Consider the following 27160-nt stretch of genomic DNA (forward strand, 5'->3'; position numbering starts at 1 on the left):
TCTTGCATCGCATAAAACGGCCTGTTTTGAACATCACAGCTTTACACTGGTGTGTCTGCAAGGGTTCTACCTCCTCTGTGCAAGAGCTCAGGTTGTTAAATATACATATCCATCTGTGCTGAAAAAAGCAACAGTGATGAGGTATTCAAACCATATGTATTCTTCCTGCAGTGAAACAAAAAACATTCTATAGATCCTCCACAGTGTTGCCATAACCCCTTCATCTGTTTCTGATGTTGGAAGGAAGACTTTTAACTTCTACGTTTTGCACAGCTGAGTGGTTTGTAGCAAAACTGCTTATCAAATAAAATTGTTACATTGACGTGGTAGGCCCTGTCTTAAATATGACGTAGAGCACAAAACTATGAATGAATTTTCAAAGAGCTGTAAGAATACTGCTGCTCTTTTGATATATGGATTAGTTTCTGGCCAGTTATGCACCAATTAGTAGTAATGATGCATGTTTACTTTCTGTCCATCTATAGGAAACGGAGAACAGGGAAAACCTTACCCAATGACTGATGCAGAGCGAGTGGACCAGGCATACAGGGAAAATGGCTTTAATATCTTTGTGAGTGATAAAATTTCTCTGAACCGTTCCCTTCCAGACATCAGACATCCAAAGTGAGTATATAGTTTGCATTTCTACAAATGAAAGTTTACAAGCCCTAAATTACCACATCTTCAGGGGTGTGCTCTTTTTTTTTTTTTTTATTTCGGACTCTTGTACCTTTGTTTATCAAATACAGTCCTTTCACAGCTGGGTCCTGCTGTCTCCTTCATAAAGGACAGTGTATAGTAATTGCAACAGGAAACAGAGGAGACCAAATCTGGGGGGAAAAAAAATCCCCTTTTGATTCCAAAAGACTTAAAATTACCAAAAACTTGCAGGCCTGTGCAGAAGAGATCTTGAACTTAACCCAGAGGTGGCTACTTCCTTCACTTCTCGCGACTTGACAGTTCAGTTTCTGAGCCCACTGACATAGCCAACAACTTTTAGCAACTATTAAGGTGGAGCTATTTCTTTCTGAGTGGAAACTGATGTAAATGTCTGACACAGTTGACAAATGCCCTACGTGTCGTCAGGTGATTACTTTGTCACTAAACACTGTCCAGTTATTATGTTGGCCACTAGCTGGAAATGACCATGAAATGCTCAGGAGCAGAACAAGATTTGCGTAGCTCCACTCAACTATGTATGAAGAGTTTTATCAGAAATCCTTCTGATTTATGGGTTAGTTTCTTAGACACCTTCCCCATAAAACCCTCATCAGGGTTTACGAGTAGAAGCTAGTTCCAGTTGAATGCTGGCTTTTGAGTTCATCTATTTTTGGACATTATCCCTTAGGTTGGTGTCAAACTGAATTTTGTGCAAGCCAGGAGGAGTTTTTCATTAGCAAAAGTGCTTCAGTTAGGACTTAACCCTTGTTTATACAAAGCTGAGAGGTTTTTAAAAACTGTTTGTGCAGTTCTTAATCTGAAAGCATTGTTAGACATTCAAATGGAAGCTTGTTTTGTGTAAAGCCACTTTTATCACAATTTAGTGAATCTGAATTCAACATCTACTTTATTCATGAGATATAATTTCCAGAAGTCAGGTTTTATAATTTGTTAGCTGCACATTTGAGAGATTACCTCTTCAGCTGTCACAGCAAACTAATCACATACACTGGCTTGACACCCTTTCTCAATATATACTCATAAACCAGAGTAGTGAGTATAGCTCCATAAATATTGTAGGCATGCAGCTGAAATGTTTAAACGTAGAGCTAAATCAGGTAACCGAAGATGCTTGTTGATCAGCCCATGCTCAAGTTCTAGGAAATACAGTTTGAGTTTGCTAACCTAAATTATACCTGGCCTCCATTTACAGGGGCTGTCATGGGCTCTCAAAATTTAAACATCAGATAGTGCCAGTATTTCCTCATCTGGGGATTTAATATATTACCTCACATTCCCCATTGTTTCCCAAAGTTGCTGACTCCTTGTTGCTAATTCTGCTATTTAAACTTCTTTAAAATGTGAAACTTCTAACTCCAGTGGCCAGTTAAAATTAATAAGTGAAGTGTCTGGATCATCAACAACTTAAGCTGTGATTAATGATGCCACTGCAGCTGGTTTGCTTGTTGCTTGACACATCCTTTCCCCCAATGTAGCGAGTTATAATTGTGGAGGTCTCAAGGAGAGGATAAACAGCGTGTGTATAATGGATGCTAGGATTAGCTGGGCAGGGAGTGGGGTTGCGTATAATGGAGATTTGCAGTAAAGGAATTCACGACTGAAAAGGTCTGTTGTGTATTCCCTGTGCCCATTAAAAAAGATATACTTGAAATGGTATGGTTTGTGTTATTTGGGAGGTTGATGAGGGCAATTTATAACAAAGTTAGGCTGAGACGAAGTTCATAAAGAGCATTCCAGAAAGAAGGGAGCTGTGTTTTAGAGCACTTACTTTACCTAGCCTTTTACATATGGTAAGACATAATAGAGACTTTGTCATTTGGAGATGTGCCCGCAGGCAGCGGGGAGCATAAGGAGAAAGTGAACTGGGGGAAAAATGCAGCATTTGTCCTGTCCTAAGCTTTGGTGCCACAGTTGGGATTCTCCCCAACAGCTGGCCTGGGTGGGGAAGGACAAAGAAGCAGCCAATGTGTTTGCTCACTTCTGAGATGGTTTCTGTGGACCTTTATATACCAAATAGTGTGTCACCTCTACTTCCTGTTAATCATGGGAATCGAGGGGCTGGGGGAGGTCATGTACTGGACCTACCTGGTACACACATACAATTGTTTGTTTCAACAGTCGTGTCTTCCCCTGCTAACATTTCCTTTAAGTGCTTCTGGGTTTTTTAATATTAAATACTAATTTTGCAGGTCTTGTAAAGCTGTGGTGGTTTAACCCCAACCAGCAACCAAGCACCACACAGCCGCTCGCTCACCACCCCCACCCCCCAGTGGGATGGGGGAGAGAATTGGAAGGGCAAAAGTAAGAAAACTCATGGGTTGAGATAAGAACAGTTTAATAATTGAAATAAAATTATTACAATAATGATGATAATAAATTGTAGTGAAAAGGAAAACAACAAAAGAGAGAGAGAGAGGAGCAAAACCCAGGAAAAACAAGTGATGCAACTGCTCACCACCTGCTGATCAACACCCAGACAGTCCCCAAGCAGTGGTCGCTGCCCCCCAGCCAACTCCCCCCAGTTTCTATACTGAACATGACACCATATGGTATGGAATAGCCTTTTGGCCAGTTTGGGTCAGCTGTCCTGGCTGTGCCCCCTTCCAGCTTCTTGTGCACCTGGCAGAGCATGGGAAGCTGAAAAGTCCTTGATTTAGTATAAGCACTACTTAGCAACAACTAAAACATCAGCATGTTATCAACATTATTCTCATACTAAATCCAAAACAGCACTATACCAGCTACTAGGAAGAAAATTAATTCTATCCCAGCTGAAACCAGGACAAAAGCAATTGTAGATGTGGTAGCTGGAGGGAAACAATTTCTCTCCATGCTTAATGGTTAAACTTAATAGGTAAAGTTTCCCACTTGTTAAAGTTAGTCAGAAAATAAGAATTCCAGTTTAAGAAGAGTTAGAAGAGATTTGGGGGCTCTTGTTTCATATTGGAACAGAATTACAGCTAGTAGCTATCTCGGAAGAAGATTAAGATAGCAATGTCAAGGGCTGGATGAAAGCAGTCCATGCAGCTTTATTTTGCATCTTGCATCTGTGCATTGCAGCCATAGCCTGCAAGCTCTTGGCAGCACCCCAGGACAATTCATTAGACCCAGAATAAGCTACTGTCCTTTCACGCAGGCACCAGCGTAACTTCCTGTAACCACAGATTTACTGAGCTTGTATAACATAGGTGCATCCTTCTCCATTCCCTGGGAAAGGTACCAGGAAAAAGCTGCCACTGCCAGAGCTGCTTTTGTTCCCATCTGCCCTTCTCGGGAACAGGGAGGGAATGACTGCGAGTGTGCATGCACTGCATTGTGCATGTAGTGAAAGCCCTGCTGAGTGCCTGGCAGGAGAGAGTCTGCAAATCAGCTCTGGTGCAGGCTATGCAAGAGGTCCAGTGTTGTGGCAGAGCAGGGAGCAGAGTATGACCTCCCTCCCCTGCTAGTGGAAAGAGGGCAGCCTGCCCTGCTGGCAGTGTCATTAATATATTCTAAAAATCTCTATTCACGTAGCCACCTCTGTTTTGCACTGGACATGTGGAGTTCTAGGAATATAATAGGTTTTTGTCCCCTAGTGAACAGCTGCTGGGTATTTTTTAACTACAATTGTTCACTGTATGGCCTTAGATGTTACCTGTTTGACAAGGTTCAAACTCCACTTAGGGCCACATCTGCAGGAAAAAAAACCACTGCACTTATTGCTGCAGTTTGAATTTTCTTCATTAAGCTACCTTTGAAAACAACCCCACAAGGCAAGACAGCATTACCCCTATTTCAAAATTAAAAAGATTAATGCTGTGGGGAAATACCCCCAAATTCAAGGGGTCCATATGGGGTCTGCAGACCTGACTCTCCAGCTTTATCTATGTTCTGCAGTGCTTTGTGTTCAAAGCCCAGCCTTCTTCACTTGTCTGCAGAACTGATCCCAGGTGTCAAACCAGACCTGCTGAAAAATGGGGAAGACAATATTGATTGTTTAGGAAAAGTATGATTTGAATCATTGTCCAGCATGACGAAGGAAGCCTTTGGTAGAGGTTGGAGGTTGATCTGTTACTGAGAGGTGGGTTTCTTCATTGAGCAGTTCTTACCGTGCAATTATCCTGTCTCTTCTGTGTATTGTTCACAATGTCTTGAACTTCTGTGACTGTTTAGGGAAGGTACTGCCACACAAAATCCTTACTTGCTGCACCTTTTGTTTAGAAAATTTGGATGACAGTTATGTATGTGATTAAAATTATTTGCTTCTCTGAAAACTGGGAATAAGTGAGCTAAACCAATGTACTGATTATGCCTAGAAGAGATACGTTCAACTTCTGAAACAACTTTGTAGAAATTCCTCTTCCTAGTGATCTTTGAGATATAAGGACAGGGAAAACAAGAATTTTAGAGGCTTTTGTATCTTAAGCTATAACTGGAGTTTCCTTTAAAAGCAGCTTCAGCACCTAATAGATCCCTCTGACTTTCTGTGTTGCTAAGTGTCACTGGCCATTAACAGTCCCCACTTCATATGGAATTTTTTTTTTTGCCAGACTAGATCAGGTCAACACTGGCTTAATAACGCCTGAAAGTTGGTGAGTTTTTTTCAAGCATTTTGCATCAATTTGAGGAGTAAAGTATGAACTAAGTTACTTGATGGTAATTAATATGGAAGTGCTGGTGTTTTTTGGCACCGCCTTTTGACTTACTCTGTCTATGTCCAGCTGCAAGAATAAGCTGTACCTGGAGAAGCTTCCGAACACTAGTGTGATAATACCGTTCCACAACGAAGGATGGTCCTCTCTCCTCCGGACAGTGCACAGCGTCCTAAACCGCTCTCCTCCTGAGCTGATAGCAGAGATAGTGCTGGTGGATGACTTCAGTGACAGAGGTATGATAATTTGTATATAACATCTCCACCTATACCTGCCTACCTAAGGGATCAATGAACTTGCGAATATGTGTATAATGACTTGAGGTGTTTTTACTTGCCAACAGCAGAGCTCAGGTGAACCTTGTTCCAGTACATTTGAAAAGCCAAAAGTCTAGCAAAAAACTCATGTTCCATATTCGGTTTGTGCTGGTTTAGCTGCTGATGGCATGGGCTGTCCTGCGTTTTGGACAATGTGAAATAAACAGGGAAACTGGTTTTAATATTCTGCTAAGGGCCTGTGTAGCCCTTGACATTTAACCCCAGGGTTAAATGTTTGACACTTGGAATACAAAAAAAAGAAAGAAAGAAAAAAGAGGGGGGGAATAGCTCACTCCTCGTGTTCCGCTTTTTTTTTCCTAGACACAGAAGATGGTAAAAGAAGCCTTGATAAAAGGTTTCCACCTCAGACTGCCTATGATTTGGCTTACTTTTCTCCTGACTTTTGTGCTCCTGAAAAATAAACCTGCAACATCCAAAATTTTGATTGCCCTCACTTGCTGATTTGCTTGCAACTACACTCCTTATTTTGTACTGCCTTGCTAGGAGTTGTCATTTGGGATTGGGTTTAAGTGTTACATGCAAAGCCGTGTAGTCGCTGGCATAATGCATCATCACAAATGGAACAACTACTTGTAATTGCAGCAGCAACATGTAGATGTAGTTGCTGAATTTACTTGTTCTGTGGCAGAAAGGCAAGGGATCTTTTTCTTTGAACCATTTAAATGCTATGTGATTATAAATTAAGCTAGAGTTTGTCTTGTAGTTTGCACTCTTGCTGTGGTGGAAAAGGCAATCAAGTGAAGGAGGAATGAATGCCTCTATCATGTAGACATTGCATAGCTAGGAAGATCACATGGAAAGTCCTCTGAAGTAGCTGGTGTTCTCCTGTGTTGAAGAGGATACAGTGACTTTAAGGTGTTATGATCAGATCTAGCAACTCTATTTTCTCCTTTAAAATCACTAAGACTGTTTAGCTTTATCAGCTGCAGAGTTCAAGAGTCTTGCCACTTAAATTACTCAAATGGGGGATAAGAGCTCTCTACATGGATACGAAAGGATACACCTCCAAAAATCTGAGATGTAGGAAGTTCCTAAAATGAGCTTGGAAACAAGCTTGTGAGTATTTAGTGTTCTGACCTATACTGACTTTCAAATAAGCACTATCCAACAGCTGTAGTATTTAGTTCTGAAGTATGTCTCTAGTTTGCAAGCAAGGCATGCTGGTTTGAACAAATCAATGTTATATGAAATAAGTATTTCTTTAGAGGATTTTCAGACTAAGCTGGAGAGAAAAAAAAACGCCCTCCCAATGTCTCTTTATTGTTACTCAGTCTAGAAGCAAATTGGACAAGCTCATGCCATAACCACAGCTGAATTGTACAAACAAGTTTCTTCTGAGAGAAGTGGAAGTAATGAAATCTGGTTTCCTGTGGATCTATTTTTCTTGTTCTCTAGCTGTGCCCTTCTGACCAGGTGAAAGAGAGCACTTCTGGCTCTCCCACCCCTGCTCCTCGTCAGTCTGTACACGTGCTGTTCGTCCAGCTCACTCTTGCTCTGTTCCACCTGCCTCTGATAAGATGCAAGATCTGCTCCGTCAGTTATCCATCTTTTGTACAAAGGTTGCAAGAGGTTGCTGAGATTAATTTGTGTGCAGCAGCTATTTATAGATGGATATAAAAGACTACTGGTATTGGACAGTGAGCTAAATTGTCAAGGGAAGAGAATGACACACAGGCAGAGACTGCTAATAAAAACCTTCTTTTTTTTTTTCTTTAAAAAAAAAAAACCAACAGTGTTTTCCTGCTGGCTCAGTTGATCTATGCATGTTGGGACAATTACGGGTTAGGATGAAACATTTTTCCTTCACTGCTGTCAGTTCTGTATCTGCACTGTAGCGTTTCCTGCTGGCTGCTGCTCCTTTTCCAGCAGTCAGCATTCTTCCTTAACCACACTGGGGTTGGCTTCCACATCCCTCCCTGGGTTTAAATAGATCCTTAGTCTTCAGGAGGCTGTTAAGCCCTAAACACGTGATCTTGACTTGAAACACTGCTGGTTACAAATTTCTGGTTTTGATTTATCCATTGTATGTATTTAAAAAAAACCAACCAACCAAAAACACCAAAACCCCCCCACCAAATAAACAGACTTCAATGCAATACCTGAGAATTGATAAACTACGCATTAAACTGAACTGTATGAGGGAGCAGAGGCTCCAGAAAAATTTTACTTCGCATGTTGTATGTTTGAAAAGGGCACATTCTTGGATTTGGACTGTTAGGCCACTGCTCTGGTTATCTGTTTCTCATGATTAAGTTGGGCAGGTGATAAAAACTCTGTGTCTGATCTGATGATCATCACTGCTGTGCCACAGAACCGGTAAACAGTAAAAGGAACGGGGAGAGATTTCTTGATTTTCTTTGAAAATCATAAGTTTAGTCCTCTGCATTGTCTGCAAGGTGGAATCCTGTGCTTCTGTTTCAAATGCTAGTCCCACAAATTTGTAACAGTATCTTTCTTCTTAAATTATAGAATCACTGTTGGATGTAGTGGTAGTAGAGGCCACGTTTGAGATCAGAGAGGCATAGTATGAACAGTAAATGTCAGTTTCTTCCCCAAAGAGATCAGTAAATAGTCATCATAAACTCCAGTGAAAAGCAAAAGATGAAAAGGATAATTGCTCAATAAAAATCTATTATTCTTTTTTTTTTTTAATCGAGAGGTTACCCTGACAAGATAAAATATCAGATACACTCTGCTGTACCTCATGATGGCCTTTCACTTGAGGGTTGTCTAAACAGACCTCTAGCACTTTAATAACTCTTTAAAAAGACTAACCTTCAAGAACTTGGCTTTCCCTGGCAAGGAGACTATATTCCTCTTGCTAGCATTTCTTGTGTACTGACCTGTGTTGGGGTTAAACATATTGGGCTTTGCCAAGCTGCCCAAGCTTCTGTTGGCGTTGCACTCTCATTCTGCTGTTGCACTGGTTTTGTGTAGGTGGTGATGTTAGTGGCAATCTGTCGGTCTCTTTCATCCGTGTGTCTCGTACATGGAGAAACTTTGCTTCACATGAAGTAGCGAGAACTTTGCTAATAATAGAAATAGTAAGTATGGAAACCTGGCTACTGCACACATCATTTTTTTTCTGACAGATGTTACTTTCATATGTTTTTCATCTGTTTTTAAGCTTGGGAGTAAGGAATTTTTGGTGTGACTACAAAGAGGGTTGAGAAGTTGGCTAACAAAGTGATAGGAGAGTGAAGACAGATTTCTGGGTTAGTTGGTGGCTGCTGTGGTCTGCAGCATACCTGAGAGGCAGCTGTGTTGCTTTGCATTGTTGGAGCTCTTGGACAGATGAGTCATCACCTGGAGGTGTCAACAGCCATTTATTTCTTAATTTGTTTGAGAGAGACAATTCTGTGACCTTTAGCGATAAGCATTTTTCAACCAAAAAAGGCTGTCCTGATGACAGCAAATCTTAACAGCGAGCAGCAAAAGCTTTACGAGTTGTGTTTTTGAAATGTTTCCTTTTGCTTTGTATTTGAAAAATTGAAATGTGCTGGAACAACCTGCTATCTTGAATTTTTTTTTTGCATGCCTGTAGTGTAATGCAAATTATCAAAATCCAGCCGTACTTCAAACAAATTTAGCACTGGGTTCCACATCAGAGACAGTGCTCTGGGAAAGGCTACCTGTCAGTGGGATCAGTCTAATGCAGTACAGTGGTAGCATCCAGTTTGCCTTGAGCTGTGGTCCATGTTGTCACCTCCAGCAGCTGTCTTTTCTGACACTTGAATCTTTCTTTGTGGGGATTCCCTCGTTAGGTTGAGTTAGCTCAAAAGAAGCTGCTTTCCAGCGTGCGCCATTGGTCAGAACAGAGTAAATATTGTGGGGCTATTTTTTACTTTCTCTAATAGTAGTCTCTAGTATCAACATAGCATTCCCAGTAAGACTGTGATAGCTTATGCTTTTTTCCCCACAAAATTAGTTGGGATGTCTGTGATACAAGGACTTTCTTCTCCTGACCATAAGCATTTCAAAAGTATTGTAGGGATTTAATGTGCAGAAGAACATAGGTTTTATAGAAGAGGGAGGCACCCATTCAGCAAACTTGGAGAATAAGAATTAACCTGCCTGGTGGTGTGTGCGTCTGCCTGCATGCTACTGAGAACTGCTAAAGACCCACAGACTGACCTCCTCAGGTTAACCTCAGCTATTTCAGGGTGGTCCAAAATAACGCCTACCCTTCTGGATAAGTGGAAATCAGAATGCAGTACATGTGAATTACAACTTTAGAATTCCTGATCATAAAAACGCTTAGCTGTGGCAATCCAGTGTGGATTTGTGGCTTCACTTTTAATTTCTATAGCTATTCTTTAGTTCTGATCTCAGTTAAATTAAGCCTTTTCATGTGCTGGCTTGCAGGGTACTAATTATATCCCTCTGAGCTTGTTGTTACCAGAATGGCCCTAAGTAAACTAAAATGCTTTTTTCATGTATATCAGTTTTCTCCTGGGGACTGTCAGATGTGAAATTTGTTTGCTTTTTGATTATTTAATTACAATGCTGCTGAGTGGTAAGTGGGTTCCATTATATCATAGAAATGGGAGGAGGGGAAGAGAAGTTGAAATGCAGGTCAGCTTGTAACACTGTGGGGTTTTGTCTCTGCTCTGATGGCATTTTATTATTGATAGCAGGCAACGAATAACAGACAGGCAGTTCATGATTCTTCAGGGTCTGCTTCAGTCCCTAGACCTACAGTCTGAATCTGGCTATGGTTGTGAGAAATCAAGCCGTTCATCTGTAGCGTCTGCCTTGTACAAAAGGGATTGTTGGTCTCCATCTAATTCTTGTAGCTTGTGGACACCTCTGCTGTATAAGCTATCTCTAAGTTTGCATGAACAAATGTAAAGCTGTCCTATGTCTCTCGCTAGATAAATGAACAGTCTTAAGCTGAAGGAACAGAGGGCAGAGGATGGCACATTTGCTCTTTGCAGGATACTTGTCTAAATGTTCTTTGCTTTTCACCTGATACATATTTGGTAGCTCTGTACAGCAGTGGAACATCAAGTATATACTACTACTGGGCAAAAGGCAGAAGTCAAACTTTCTTCTGTCTGTTTTAGAGAAGAGATCTCTTTCAGGTCTGGAACTGGAACACGTACAGAATCCCAAATAGTTGAGGTTGGAAAGGATGTCTGGAGATCATCTAACTCAAGCCCTCTGCTCAGCTACAGCAGGTTTCTCAATCTTATTCACTCAAGTTTTGAAAATCTCCAAGGATGGAGACTGCATAATGTCTCTGGGTAAGCTGTTCTGCTGTTCATTCTTACAGTGACTTAGTTTAAAAAAAAAAAAAAATCTTTAAGCAGTATTTCCTGTGCTTCAATTTGTGCCCAAGGACTCCCAGGTCCTTCCCTGCAAAGCTCCTTTCCAGCTGCTGGGTGCTCAGTCAGTACAGGTGCATGGGGTTACTCCTCCCCAGGTGCAGGAACTTGCATTTCCCTTTGTTGAACTTCATGAAGTTCCTCTTGGCCCATTTCTCTCACCTGCCAAAGTCTGAGTGGCACATCAGCCATGCCTCCCAGGCTTGTACCATCTGCAAACCTTCTGAAGGTGCGCTCAGTCCTGTTATCCAGGTCTTGAATTAAGATATGCAATGGTATTAGCCCTGATATTGGCCCCTGGGGTGCACAGCTGGTGTCAGTCCAGGCCTCCAGCTCGGCTTTGTGCTGCTGATTACAACCCTTAGAGTTCAGCTAGTTTTCTGTCCACCTCACTGTCTGCCTGTCTAGCCCAGATTTCATCAGTTTGTCCATGAGGATGTTATGGGGAGGCAGTGTTGAAAGTCAAGATGCCTTTTCTAGGTAAGAAAAACTTACGAATGAGGAAATCCAAACGTATCAGAAGAGCAGACGTACTAAAATGGGCTGCACAAGCATCCTGTATGCCCAATGCCCTAATTCCCTTGTTGAGTCACCAAAAGGTGTAACTATCTAGGGAACACTAATACCTCTAAAACCTAAACTAATTTTCTGCATTTGTGTGTTTATCTGGAACGTATTTTTCGTCCCTTCCTTTAATGTAAAATGTGGTAGAGTTTTTACCTTTTCACCCTCTGCAGCAATTGAAAATTTTAAATGATTCAAGATATTGTAAACTTACTGTATGCTAGAGGGCTGTGACTTAATTGCTGAATGTCATTTAAAAGAAACATCTCGCGCATACTTGGGGCTAACTGTGTGCAGAGAGGAGAATGTACACGCCACACAGGTGGTTCAGAAGTACTTTGGGTATCTTATTTTATGGCTTAGCTTGACAGAAATCAGTGATTGTGGCTAAGTGCTTACATTTCATATAAAAGTCACTTTTCAGCTTTCAGTTATTTGCATATTGATTGACAGCCTGTTCTTACCATTTTAAGACTACTTTTGTATAAATGACAGTGTTTTAGAACAAGTGTTGTCCCTTGTTGAAGAATGAGAACCACAGCATCAGTCATCTCTTAAGCATACATTATATGCAAAGCACTATGTTGATACAGTAATGAAGTCGAACGTGGCAGCACTGAAAATACTGCAGTCTCCAAACATCAGGATTGCTCTGGAAGTGTTAACCCAGCTGGGCTGTCTGCCTTACGACATTGTATGTCTGTACAGTGGCAATACATGAAGACTTAACATCCGTCTTACGGTAACCAGTCAAAATCTGCACCTGTGACTGGGAGGCAGTAACAGTTTCAGCTGAAGTACTTGAATATGTTTAACCCAGTATGACAATGACACTTGCAAAGTCAACCTTCTGGCTTTTAGATTAAACGTGGTATGTTTTAGGATGTGGTTATCCAAGAGAAATGTGTACTTGGCTATATTTGATTTTGAGGATAAAATTTTGTTATAGGCAAGGTATATGGGATCTCATTTTCCCTTGGGGAGTCATTAGGGAGGTTCCAGATTTCATCTTAGTCTTTCTTCCAAGACTACCCTGTTTCCTTGAGCCTTATTTTAATTGGTGAAAATTATATCTATTTAGGAGTCCTGAAAGTATGTATGTGTTCATCAATTTTTAAATTTTTCTTATTCTTTCCCCACTTTTACTCACTTTTTTCTTTGTTGTGTGTTTTCAGCAGGACTTTGTGCAATAAGAATTCGAGCTGCTCCTTGATGTTTGGGAGACAGCGAAGCATTGTGAGCCCAGATTCTGTCACGTGGCCACTGCTCATCTTTGAAAGGCAGCAAGAGGCTTTTAGGCCTTTTAGTAAAGGAGTCCAAGGAGTGTTTTCCCCAAGCAGTGTCATCTCAGCCTTTGGTTTAGACCAACGTTTTCCCCTTTGTTTGCCCTCTCCCCTCGTGTAGGGCCAGTCATATTCCTTTGCTTTGCACCATTGTGCTGTCTCCACACCTTCCTGTAGCTTGCTTGAAAGTTTACTGGCAGGGCAGTCTCAGAGCTCATCTGTTCCACGAGTGTCAGAGGGAGCCGCAGCCAAATCCCCTTTTTCCTCTTTAAAGATAAATCCCTGTGGCTTCTTAAATCTCTCTTTATATTGCAGTACAAGTAATTCTGGGGGTAGCCATATGGGATAATCTGAATGGAAAAACAAATGTGGGTAGGGCTACTTGGCTGAACCACAAGCAGCGCAATTTGGTCTGAAGGGCAGAAGTCACTAAGTAGTATACTGAAGGGAGAAGGCAAGGGATGATTAATGTGTCATTTGGTGCAGCATCAGGTATGTAGCAAATACAACTCTGTTCCATTAACCACATCTGCCAGGACTTAATTGAAAGAAATCATGTTCTTAGTATCTGAAATAGAGAAGGGTTTAATACTTGAATTCTTTTTGATCTTTAAATGGAACAGTAAAGGATTTTATGCAGCTAAAGAGATTATCTTTTCATCTTTGGGCACATGCATTGTAAAAGTCAATTTTTTTTTCTCTTAAATGCGCTAAAGTGCATCTGGTTAGTATATCTCTGAATATGGAGTGACTGTGCTTAGGACAAAGTGGTGACTGTCTTTCGTACTGAATTTTGAATATGATTCTTTTAAAGCTTTTTACCTTAACGTATTTAAAAAAAGAAAAAGACAAGCTTTTCTTGGGCAACTATGCTTTTGCACAACCTTTTCTTAAGTGTTGCTTTCAAGGTCTCCTGTAGAAGTTGTGATAACTATTGTCTCAAACAACTGATAAAAAGATTATTTTTGTAAATTAAGTCACAGAATAAAGAGGTTTTTTCCTTGCTGTTAGAATTCCTTGTGCACTATCTCAGATCTGTTTAGACTCTCATAAATAACAGCTTTGAAGTAACTGTCAGCGAGATCTCCTCTTGGGTAAGTGGGAGAAGGTTGGTTCTTATAGGTGGAGAGACTTGGAAATCTGAGAAAACAAATGTACTCTTCCCTTCTATGAGAATAAAATTCTCTGTCATGAAACATACTAATTTTGATGTCTGTGTATCATTAAATCTCACGATTGTGATGATGCTCAGTTGGTGGGCCTGGTCATTTGTCTTGTGGCTTAACACTACCAGATGCATAAAGTCACAGTGAGCAGTTCTCAGGCTATGGTCAAGTTCTAAGACTTTCACTATTGAAATGCTTTTGATGGAAGCCACTACCGATGTCATTTTTCCCTGTAGAAAGTTGACTTGATTTTGGTGAATATCTCTGATGCTGGTAGTGGCACAAATACTACAAAGTGAAACAGGCTTCAAAGTCATTTAAGTGGTTGTGACCCACGGTCTAGATGTGATGTTTGTTAGCCAAACTCCAGTGTGACTTAATAGGTAGCACAGCAGAGCATTTATACTGGTGTAGGAGTGAATTTGTGAACTCGCCGACACTCTGTTTGGTAGTGAGCACCAAATGCAGTGGAGCCACAAAATAAAACCTGATGCACATGTCTAATTTTAGTTTATAAAAAGAGAGGAATTTGTTATTCTCCATTTCTGGCCGAGGCTTGTGGATGTGGGATACTTTAGACAACTGCTAGTGACAGAGCTTGCTTTGGATCCATAGTGAAATGTGGATGGGGTTCACTTTGTTTTCCTTTTTTGAGTATTTAATGTGTCTTTAAACACCATTTCTGTACTTGTGTATACCCTTCATAAAGGGATATCTAAAACCTGCATTGTTCATTAGGCAATGGCTGGAGAGTATTAAAAATATATTCGCTTATGTTTTAAGGGACCTGAAGGCCCATTGTAGTTGTTTACTTCAGCATTTTTTTGTGACAGCCTAAGTTAACTAACCAGTTTACTTTTCATCATCTTGTATTTATTACTTCAAGATCAGTTGCTACAGCTGAAGGATCCTTCTAGAAAGGAGATGAGGTGGCTTAAAAAGGTCTAGTTTACTATGACCTCTTTTTAAGCTAATTATTGTGTAGTGAAGGATGTCTGGCAAACTAAAGTTTAAAAAAAATAAATAAATAATTGAGGAGCAGAGTTTCCATTACAGCTCATTAAATCTAACTGCATTGCTTGCTACTAAGAAACCCTGTGCATGTAGCTTCTATTAGTGGAAGCTTGCAGGAAAACAGCTTTCAGTTTATTTTCCTCACCTTGAAGTACATGTCCTCACCTGCTAGGAGTCAAAAATCTAGGTATCTGCCAGCTGCAGTGCAAATCAGCATTTTAATGCTTTACAGCTGCTTCTCTATAGAAGTTAATTAGAAATGTGATTCAAACACCCTCTGCCAGTACTCATATATGATGTCTATTATTGGTAATCATAGTTTCTGCTATTTAAGCATGCATTTTGGGTGGTATTGACAAAGCAGCTGTTCCTACATAGGGACTTTGATAAAGGTGGAAAATTTTTCACTTTGAAAAAATTGGAAGGTAATGCTGCTGCAGTTTAAAAATAAAAGTGGATAAGCTAAACCACATTTTTTTCTATATAGTTTTAATTGCAGTGATACTTTCTTAGTAAAGAAATGCCACATTCATTCTCTCAGTATAGCCTTTATTCATAAATGTCATGAGGACCACTGTTGCCTATTACCCATAAGCTAAGTATGCATTGATGTCTCCATTGAAACATAGTAGTTTACCATGCCGAATGGTGGAAGCCAAGGCTCAGGATTTAAAAGCAGGGTACCTTCAGCTATCAGTACTACCCTCTCCCCTCTCTTATCCAGCTAAAATGAATGTGTCAGGTGAGAACAATATTGTCCATGAGATGTTTTAGTTTTGGTATCAGCACAGCTGTGAACAGTCCTGGATTTGTGCTTCAGGATTCAATAAATTTATCGACCTTTCTGGCAGATGTCAGTAACTTACTGTAATCGTTGCATTTCTTGCCAATAAAGTAAATAAGAGCATTGGGAGCTGATGGCGAAGAGGTCTAGAAGAAGAGAGTAAAGTGTGAGTTTGTAAAATATACTTCTGACGTGCCAGGGTTTGTTACTACAAGTCAAATGTGTCTGTATTTTTCCTGCAGCTGTATTGGTAATCTTTTCGTTTGCCAAATACTTCATTTTCTGTTCTCTGACATGCAGACTACAAGACAAACATGTTTTTGCTTTGTTATTCGTTATTATTAATTTATGAGCATTATTGTAGGAATGAAGGATTATCAGTTAGTTTTCCAATATTCCGTTTGGCTGCAACCCCAAAGCAAAAAAATTTTGTAGGTCTGTGCTATTAATTTTAGGCTTCATAGTTGTTCTTCCTCACTTAGACACTTGAGATCAAAGCCTTTTGAATCCAAAGGGGTGCATTCCTACCAAATCAAAGCAACTTTCAAGTGGGTTACATCTTGGACCTAATGTCGTATTCTCTAACAAGACAAAAGTCCGGAGTAGAATTTTCTGTTAATTCTTGTGCTTTTTCTGGAATCTTTCCTTTTTTGTTGTTTTGCACAGAGCAAATGCTTTCAGGCCAAGAAGTTCTTTGTACATGAATAGTGCTGATAAAGGCAAAGCTGGATCTCTGAGGACTGGTTTGTTTTGGGTTGTTTTTTTTATTTTTTTGCCTTTTTTTTTTTCCCCGGCAAAACTCAGTGACTTTTAAGGCTTTAATCTCACAGCTTTGATATGTTCCAAAATGTTTCAGCATGAAATGTCTTAACACTTCATCTGCCTGCATCTCTCCAACTGATGGCAAGTTTTGTTCTTGCTGTCGGTCATAGGCTTTATGTTCATGTCATGATATCCTATCCAGTACATCGCTATCAACAATGAATGTATACTGACATGCTCAGCAGATGTAGACGCAGCTAACCCCTCTAGCACAGCAGCTTGTCCTGACTCGGTCCCTGTGCACCCGCTCTGTTCTGAAGCCTGCAGGTTGCAGAAGAGTCGTGTTCAACTGGGTTTGTTCTGTCCTGTGAGCAAACTTCTGAAACACTTTTGCACCCTTGCTTGCCTTTCCAGTGCTCAGAAAGCAGTGGATGATGTAGATTAAAGGCAATTAAAGGCTAATCTGGTCTCTCACGATTTTTAACTGTGGTACAGAAAGTGCAGTATAAATTTGCAGGATCCTGAACCAGTGTGTGGTGTGTATATTAGCCTCAGACTGCTGGAAGTGGTGATGCCATTGGTATGATGGCTTGTCTTAATGTTTTTCAGTGTTTTCACCTGCCCATACAGTGTTTATCAATTTAGTAGAAGTGTGTTAGCATTGAGCAGGAGTGCAGACGTGCCCTTGGTTAAACAACTGGATAATCAAAAACACTTATTCGACCTTAAGATGAGAGCACAGATTCCCCAGGTTGAAGGCAGTATTTGGGACAGTAATGCCCTTCCTGTTACTCACCATGGCTACATCAAACTTGAGCTGAATATTAAGTGTGCTGCAAGGAGTTCACTCCTGTTTCAGCTGCTACAGAGGCTATATAGGCCAAAAACTGCAGTTATCTAGTTTGTATGTCAGCCAACAGTCTCTCTGATGTTAAAAACAATCAACAAGGAAATGACAGAGTCACAAAATCACCTCTTCAGATCAAATGTAGTCAACAGAAGAGGAAAAACCTAAGTGGGTGCTTTAATCTTGATACATATTTAATGAAATGGGAAGGGAGAAGAGTAAACTAGAATGAGTGTTCCCTTTGGGAAAGATGGTTTATGGCACAGGAGGAAAAATTGATATTGTGGGTTGTCCAGGGAGTCAGTATACAGGACTTAAGCACTGATGCGTACACTACAGGTTGGCTTCACTGCTCCTAATGAACAAAAGGTGCTTAAACCTTACAGCATGAAGGAGGGATGACTAAATGGACTTTTCTGGATTCCCTCAGGAAGAAACAGTTGGAGTAGACTTCCTTTACAAATGAAACTTTCCTGAGAGATTAAGACGTTATGCTGTAGCTAAGATGATTATTTCCCTGCTTGGAAATGCAGCCTACTAAACTTTCCCTAGGGTCTGGGTGTATTTATATGCTAATGCCAGTAAATGTGAATTTTCTCATTTTAAGATTACACCTTTGTCTCTGCGTTCAGTACTAGTATCTCCTGAAGCCATAACTGAGCAGGGTTTGGATGTCTGCTGTAGGATGGAGGAAGCTATGAGAAAGTTCCCTTTGCAAATTAAGGCAAGACAGCAGAAGTTTATGCACTTGAGTTTATCGAAGCACACAGCACAGGCTTGCACAAGTGGTCTTTGCCCCAGCAACTTGCAGTCTGGCTTATTTCTTAGGTCCCACGCTTTCACTTTTGTGCACTTTACCTAGAATGTAAGCTTGGTTTTAGAACATTTAGAAAGAAAACAGAGTCAATAAGATTTCCAGAAACCTAATTATTTTAATCTTTGTTGCAATCTAAACAGTGATGACTGCTGTATTAGCAAGTGGAGTGGTACACTTTCAGCTATTGTCCCATGCACAGAAACCCATTTTTCCCACCAGTTTTGGTTTGTAAAGATGTGCTGAGACCCAACACTGATGCAGAACGGACAGTGAAAACTGGGCCCCCTCCCCTTTAAGAGTCTACCACAGAACTGTAATCAGTGAAGCAACAGATACTAATTTTCTCCCTTCCCAGGCCGCCTCCTCTTTGTAAGAAGCTTCAGCTTGGAAGGCTGTGATCAGCTTAATCAGTCTGCTATTATTGGAACTGGTGTTCATAGTACGATTTATTAAATCCGTTTATTATCCTCCCAACCAACTTCAGTGATCAGAGGGTGAAAGCATTGAAAGAAAATTAAAACTAGTGTAAAACTAGCCTGTTTGGATAACAGCACATTTTGCTGTTTAAAAAGATTACTCATCTGCACCAAAACAGGGAGAGAAGTTAATTTCAATGATGTAGAGCTTTCTATTTCAGGGAGGCCTGGCTTGCACATTGTGATAGATTCAGGAGAAGTATAATTCATTCTTAAATTGTTAAACAGCACGTTAGGGCCAAGTATCTAAGTAAAGATGAATGGATTCATTTGTAATCTTAAACAAGCATGTCTGCATGTGGGAGGGTAGGGATGGGAGGCTGGGATAACCTGTAAACAAATGCCAGATGAACAGTTGCACTTTGGGTTTTGGTGGTTGGAAACTAGCCAAAATAACCTGCAGGGAAGGGAAACCAGCCCTGTCTGCTTAAAAGGGAATTCTGCAGATTCTCCAGTCCTCTCCCTCTGTGCCATGTGCCCTTCAGCAGGAGGGGGAAAGTTCCTGAATCTCCAGTGTGCAATGGCTCTCCTGTCTTCATAATATCTTCACCCTTCTGTGCATGAACTGAAGCAAAGCACCTTGGCAGGAGGCAGGATACTGTAGGGCAGAGGGAACTTCGGTTTCACCAGTGGCATCTGAGAGAAGCAGGAAGGAATCTGTGAATGTTTCTGATTTCTGCAGTGTTACTCATTCTGGATTGGATTGATGGTACTCATACGAGCAAAGGCACTAGAGTTGCAGATGTGCTGTAGAGTGTAAAATTCAGAAACCAAAGCTGATAGGGTCTAAAGTAACATATGAACCATGAAACATTGCACTAATAGGATAGGGGAAATGTTTCCCTCCTAATTCTTTCTCTGGACATAAATCTGTATCATAGTTTCAAGTCCTGACACTTAAAATGAGTTAATTTTTTTTCTATCCCAAGATCACAAATGTTGGTACTCCCTTCTCTGACAAATACTGCAGAGATGTTAGAGACATATATAAAAAGACTTTATGCCAACCATGTTATTGCCAAACAAACTGTGTTGAGTCCTAAAAGCTTTACCTCCTGCTCCTCTGCAGAGGACAGTTTGCCTGAATGAACGTAAAGGGTTTGCTTGCAGCTCCTTTGAGTTCAAACATCTGTGAAAATAAAGGTTTCATGGGATGGTTCTGAAAACAATCTGCTGTCTTTTCAGCCCTGGGATCAACTAATGACCTTGATAGCTCAAAAGCCTGAGCAATGGCCACATTATTCAAAAAGTTCATCTTGAATCCTTCAAAGTACAGAAAGCAAATGTGTGTTGAGCACCTCTCAGTTGCAGCTGCCCATGATTCACTGCAGTCAGAGGTGGAAGTCGTATTAATCATCTGAGCTCTGGAGAGTCCCAAAGTGCCACCAGAACATGAGTCTGCTCTAAAAGAGCCCAGTGACTTCCTCAAAACAACACCCGTCTTTGCATCTCAGGAGACAATGACCTGAGTCATCAGCTCCATGTCTTAAGCAGTGTCTCCTGCTTAAAAACAAAACAAACTCTCAAGTTCTCAACAGGCCTGATGCAACTACTTTTCTTTAACTCACCCAACCTGCTGGAGAGCAGCCTAGCACATGCATCCAGTTTGCCTAGCGAGGGGAGGTATGCACTAGTTGGATGTAGCAGTGGATTTTGTAGGTGTCTATGGGGACGTAACCACCCCATATGCAATTACCTCTAAGCAGGTGCTTCAGGTCTTGGTGTGTGGTTTGGGGGAGGGAAAAGGACACAAACCAGGCCAGGCTTCATCTGTGAGCTGTGTGACTACAGTGGCCTGCTGCTGTCTGCAAAACTGATGTGTGAGAGCTGAAGGGAATGAAGTTCCTTTGTACTGCAGAGCAGCTCTTGAGGGGAATAGCTGTCAAACTTAAAGCATGCAGGCAAGACATTATTTAAAAACATGTTAGAAACTTGAGAATTGTTGTATCACTTCCACTGATTTCTGTGGGAAAATTACTTTGGTTGGAGCCAAATCAATTCAAAAGAGGCTACAAACTTATTGATGATTTTGCACAAGCCTCTGAAAACACAGCTGAGCCAGTGGGATGTGAAAGAGATGGGAAGGATCCAAACACTGCTGAGTGGAGACAGGCTGCATGGTTTGCCGTGAGGGGATGTATTGAGGTAACTTCTGCTTTGAATTGAACAGTTGAGTCCCACGGACCCTGCAACTGCAGTGCTATTTAAGCTGTTCTAGTCCTGTAGATCCATGTCCAAGTTGCCTTGTTTTTCTCAGGCATTTGCCTCTTTAAGCTGTTAAAAAATAAAAAAAAAATCCATGGGCTCCTCTGTCCTCCTCTGGCTTCTGCATATGTTTGTTTTTGAAGTGGTAACATTTCTTAGGTGCCTGTTCAATTGGCAGGTGTGCAGTGGCTGGAATGAAAACTCAGCTGGATGTAAGAAATTCCTGTCTTGGAAAGTCCTTGCTATGCTACAAGTGGTCACTAGTCTAAAGGCATCTGAGGGCAGCTGTGCTTGGATGGTGAGGCCAGAAGGAAGTGCAGTAAGACCACCCCAGAAATTTGACCTAGGGAGAAAAAAAGTCTTATTCTGGAAAGCTTTGGGAATTAGTGAAGCTTCTCCTCTATTTTCACACAGTTTTATTTACAGCTCAAAATAAAGAAAGCAGTAGTTCTTGACTGATACTGTTAATGTATACACTGTATATCAAGTTTATTGCAAAGTCTGTTAGCAAGCTACCAGCCTAGTTTTTAATCTGCAGATAATCTTACTCTCATTTATATGTTTGTGCTGTATTACTTTGCCCAGTGTAGGCGCAGCCATTGGAATCCATCCAGTTCACCTAACAACTTTCATTAAAGAAAATTGCCCTTGTAATAAAAATTACTCAGTGTGACAAGATTCCATAATATATTTTTTAAAGCCTCATAAAATTTTGCAGCAGTTAATGCCACATGTTTGTTTTTTGAGATTCTCTTATAAAAGCAAAAATTGACTTAATTGTGACAATATTCGTAGTAGAATGATATAAATATTTTCCACCTGGGCGTGTGGAGATAAGGCTGGGGGGCAGGAATAGCGCAGGGATAAGGAAATAAGAAAACCCTGTCTTTGAAAAGTACGTTTCACTGTATTTTGTACATTGTGAGATTGCTTGGAAGTCTGTGACTCTAGTAAGGGAACGTAGATACAATAAAGTCTGCTCACTTGCAGTTCATGATACATAAGTCTTAGCCTTATAAAATGCAATGATCAAGTATGGATTTTTCTGCAGTAATTGGGAACAGCTTATCTGAGCATCATTCCTCCTGGCTACAAGGGTAGCACTTGGTGCGTGTGTCTCCTGCATCAGTGAGAATACATGGGTGCTGATGGAGTACCTGTAGCTTTTCCTTGCTTCTTCCAGCCATCAGAGACATAAGAAGATTCCTAATGTGAGAGACATTTCTTACCAATGCGGTGTATAGAGCAGGGTACTTGCTGCAAGCATGAAATGCTTTGGTATTTTTTTATTATGGAAATGTAGTAAAGAAGTGCTAAAGAACCAAACCCATAATTTGGGAATGGAATAGGAAGTCAGGGGATTAGACTTCCTGCTATCTCTTTGCAGAGTACTCGCCTGAGAAAACTGTGGCTCCTATGCCTTCTTTTCTCCCATTACACTATAAAAATAGGGAAATCCCTCCCTGCTTAACTGCTTGTTTGTTAATAGATATAAATCAACCTGTTTTCAGCTAGTCTGTAGGAGAGCAGCCATCATCATCACTACAAACATGGCCAAGTCCAGTGACTTCTTGTTCACTTGCTGGTGTGTGTCTTCCTGCGTGAGACCAGCTCCAAAAACATGCTAGTGTTTCTTGGTAGCAGGCTCAGCTGTGCCATGCTCATACCCCTGGAGGAATCAGTTAGGCTGCCTTCAGGTGTCACCACAGATGAAATTGCACAGCAAACCAGGACAGTTCAGAAAGGTATATGATGCCAAAATGTAAAATGACCAGCCACAGGTGGAAGACAAACCTCTGGGATCTTTCACAGGCTCATTTTCTTGTTTCTGTCAAAATAAAAAGTCTCAGAAAGTCTATATATATTTTTCCATTGTTTTGGAGCTTTGGATTTTTTAAGACTTTCCAGTGCTTTGTAGGTCTGGTTTAGATAACGTAAATATTGTGGGGTCTGATCTTGCAAGTGCTACAGTATCTGTGGCTACTGTTAGGGAAATCGGACCCAGAGCTTCTATGTAATGGTTACCTCCTTTATTATAATGAGCACTTGTCTTGGGTAGATGAACTAAGGTGTACCTCCTGGCTTGGGCTTAGCTGATTTATGCTTGAAGCGAGGATTGTTTTTTCTGATGAACTAATCTTTTGTGATAAACTAACAATGGCAAGGGATGAGCTGTGATGTTAAAGAACAGTGGTGGTGGCTTTTCTTTTCCTTTTTTTCTTTTTTTTTTTCTTTTTTTTTGGTCTTTTTAAGTCTACCCACTACCTCAGGAGGAAGGCAGCTGCACTAATAATATATCTAGTCTCTATGGAGGCCCTTATTTGAAAAATCTGTAATTGAGTGGACAAAATTTCTGGTTGCTTGAGAGGATCTATTCAGAAAAGACTTGAAAAGGATGAGGGAAAAGCGTGCTAGACAGCAAGAAGTACTAAAGGCTCTATTGAGCAGGGAAACCTATGTAGATATTGTGGGACAATTAGACTTGTCAGGCAAAACACTAAAATGCATTTGTGAGCAAAAAATCCTGGGGAATATTAAAGCAAGCTTTGAAAAAGGCAAAGAGCTTGCTAGGAATACCTCAAAAGCAAAGTTGTTGATTTGGGTGATCTTTGAAGGAAGGCAGGTGATGATTGCTTCAAAGGGAAGGTGCAGAACATGTGTTAGTCGTAGGGATTTTGCCCACTTTTTTCCTCCAGTAGCTACAACCCTAAAGCACAATTGCTGGGTCAGCACCATGTGGGAGAGCTCATAACTTAGTTAAGTTTATTTGCCCCTTTGCTCTCTTTAGAGAGCTATTCCAATACCCGGCTTCCCTGGTGCCCTGTTCGGGGGCGCTTTCACACTGTCTGCCTTTTCAGCCCCTACCTTTCATGCCTGCTTTGGAAGCCAAGGAAGACTCTGCTATACAGAATGGAATGGATTTGTTCCCTATAGTCAAGGCAAATAAACCTGTGAGGTTATTTGTATTTGAATGATTGCCTCTATTCAAATTTTGTTGTGTGAGATTTTAAGATAGGTTAATTGCTTAGATTTGACAAACTAGCTTTTGCCCAGCAAGGCTTGTTTCCTTGATCAGTCGCTGATGGCAGCGGATAGTATGGTGCATTACTGAATAGTCCCTGGCACACCGTGAATGGGGTTTGCTGTCAAGTAAGTCAAAACTTCAGATGCCTAAAGATCAACCCATTAGTGATTAGGCCAGCGTCAGCTCTTAGCCTATTTTTAGGTTTTTCTTTGGTGCTTCACTCTTTGATGTAAAGACAGCTGTGTGCCCCTCACTCTTTATGTAGATCAAGCTTTTTATTTCCACATCTAAACAAGCTGTCCATTGTTTTGATCACTCAGTAATCTTTTTCTGCAGTTCTCCTGTTTGAATTCTTGTTAATTGTGGTGACTACAAGTGTCTGTGCTAATTCAGATGTGGCTCCAGTCCATATTCAGTAGCGTAAATATTTCCATATTTAAATGCAAATATCTCCTCTGATAAGCATTTAACATAGCCATCCAAATATATACAGTGGTTATGCCTGCCTTGCTGGTTTGGAGGGATGTCTGACTAGGCTTTTTGCTGTTTTTTATTTATGCATGAGTGCATGGTCATATTTTGTGTTTTGAAGGGACCAAATGCAACTTAAATGCACTGAATGCAGTTTACTTCTGAAAGTAAATTGTCCTGTGTCTCTTCTAAGCTACGTTGGTTTTCCACAAAAGTGTCCGAGAATCCCTTCTCTGATAAAGCTCTCCCAGAGGTCTGCCAGCTGGCTTTTTATTCCTTTTCCTCTGCTGCTTTCTTTCTCATCCTGCACTCCTCCACCTTCTCCTAGTTTCTCTTTACTTTTTTTTTTTTTTAAAATGCTTCTACAGTTTTGGAACGTCTTCAGAAGTATTGGTTAAGCAGTTATGTTTAAACCCTGGATTTAAAAGAAATTATTCTTACTTCCTTTTTCCTGTTACTGCATTTGTTAGCTGTTCAGGACATACTTGCAAAGACATCTCCTTCTGGTAAAGAAGGAACTGCATTTTTAAGAAATTAGTTGTTACAGTGTTTAAATTTCTTATTTTCATATAGAACACCTGAAGAAACGCCTGGAAGATTATATGGTCCAGTTCCCAAATGTAAGAATTCTCCGAACCAAAAAGAGAGAAGGGCTGATAAGAACTCGAATGCTGGGGGCCTCTGTGGCGATAGGGGATGTCATCACCTTCTTGGATTCCCATTGCGAGGCCAATGTGAATTGGCTGCCACCTCTGTTAGGTAAGTGTGTGGTGCTGTACATGGCTGAAGACTGAACTGCTAAAGAGCTGGCAACAGATGTTGGTGTTGAATGTGTTTTGTTTTCCACCTGCAGCTTTCCCCTCGTGCTGTAAGTGGACAAAAGGAAGATGAAATGTCTTAAAAGGGAAAACAAACAAACAAAAAAAAAACCCAACCAACCACACTACTCGGGTGAATCGTTGGCAACTTGTAGCCTTTAATACAATAGTTTTTTTCTGTTCTAGAGTCCTGCACTGTACAATAACCCTATCATATGCTTTGCTTAATTAAAGAGCAGAGATCATATTCTTCTGTTTCCTCACTAAATGAAATCTTAAATAATTTACAGCTTGCTAGAAGAGTAAACTATTGTATGGTCATTCAGTAGCTTGCAGAGAGGAATGGCTTTATGATACAGAAAAAATATTTACATACAGTTTTTAAGTAGCTTTTAGGGGTTTTTTCTCCTGTATAACTATATTTAACTTCATAGTCTGCAAGCCTGTGGAAAATACTTCTTCTAAATGACAGCTGCTGGTATGTATTTGTAGAACATGGGCAGTCCTTTCCAAGGCAGTGCTTCATCTTTAAGGAGGCATCAGTTTTACACTGTCAATTCTTTTCAAGGATGACTAAGTGAAAGGACAATGCCTTCTGTTTCTGGTACCTGTGTGCCTCTGCCCAGTACCAAACTCCTTTACAACCCTATTGGAAGTGACCTGTCAAAGCTCTCTCTGAGGTGTGACTTTGTCAAATAAACTGTGGCAGCAATAATCAAGTGGAGGTTTAAGAAAAACTAGTCAGATTTGTCAGCAGGATTGTTGGATGGTAATACTGTTGCTTTCGCTATGTATCTGGCGATAGTGTAAAACATTTGCAGCTTCCTGAGCCCCGGGGAGGGAGGACAGAATTAGCTCAAATGCCATTTAAATGAGAACACATAGAGTATGCTTTAATTTTAAAGCATAGAAAGGATTTCTATTAGACGTGCATTGGAAGCTGAAACTTCATTTGTCGCCTCTGCTCTGAAAGTTAACTTCCAACAAGAGACCATCTCAGTAATAAAGTATTTAAGAAGTTCCAGATGTTGATGCAGGAATTAATCCTGTCTTGTATTATTTGATTGGAAGAAAAGGTTGAGGGGAGGAGGTACACTTGCATTTCTTAAGCCTGCTGAGAGTTGTTACGCCATTAGTCTGAATCGCTTCCTGCCAGATTCTGGCATAGCAATTAAAGCTAGGTGGTACAATGGGTTATTGCCCTGGCTTTGAATCAGTGCAGAAAGGGTTCACATCCCTGTCACTTGTTAAAATGAGGACTATTCATTACGTACAAGATTGTCTGGTTTTAGCCTGGCGGTTTAGGTATCTGTGGTAGTGTGGCTGTGTCTTTCTATTCTGCTTCTGGGTGATGATCATTGTAGCATAAGTGCCTGGTGGTTTTATGTCAATAGTTCTAGCTTGAATATCTCAATTATTGCAGAAATACCAGATAAATTGGTATAAATTGGAGCATCTGCCCAAAAGAGAATGAACAGGAAGAAAGCTATGCCGTTCTTGGACAACTTCATATTTTGGTGCTCTTTTCTGTAATTTCATGGTCAAAGGAACCAACTCGTGCAGGTTTTCTAACATGTTTCTCCAATCTTCAGATCGCATTGCCCGAAACCGCAAGACTATCGTTTGCCCTATGATCGATGTTATTGATCATGACCACTTTGGATATGAGACTCAGGCTGGAGACGCAATGCGAGGTGCATTTGACTGGGAGATGTATTACAAGAGGATCCCTATTCCTCCTGAGTTACAGAAACTTGATCCCAGTGATCCCTTTGAGTAAGTTACTGAAATGCCGTGTGCTAAGAGCTGGCTAACAAAATAACACCCTGTTACAGGGTTTGTTTACACCTCAGTGTAGTAAAAGTCAGAAGCTGGTGTTAAGCTACTTGCTTTTTGGCAGCTGTTTGCTTTGTTGGTTTAAAAGAAATGCATTGTGTAGTAGCTGTGAACA

The 27160-nt window shown here is 40.7% G+C and overlaps 1 protein-coding gene across 1 annotated transcript in view; it reads left to right on the plus strand.

Moving 5' to 3' along the window:
• Window positions 1-27160, plus strand: part of GALNT10 (polypeptide N-acetylgalactosaminyltransferase 10) — a 94190-nt gene that overhangs the window by 45404 nt on the left and 21626 nt on the right. The window contains exons 3-6 of the mRNA XM_072872470.1: window positions 486-624; window positions 5382-5548; window positions 24965-25150; window positions 26802-26985. Coding sequence (XP_072728571.1) covers window positions 486-624; window positions 5382-5548; window positions 24965-25150; window positions 26802-26985 — 676 coding nt within the window. The remainder of the gene's footprint in view (window positions 1-485; window positions 625-5381; window positions 5549-24964; window positions 25151-26801; window positions 26986-27160) is intronic.

Source organism: Ciconia boyciana, chromosome 9 (assembly GCF_034638445.1).
Source record: "Ciconia boyciana chromosome 9, ASM3463844v1, whole genome shotgun sequence".
Taxonomy (NCBI): domain Eukaryota; kingdom Metazoa; phylum Chordata; class Aves; order Ciconiiformes; family Ciconiidae; genus Ciconia; species Ciconia boyciana.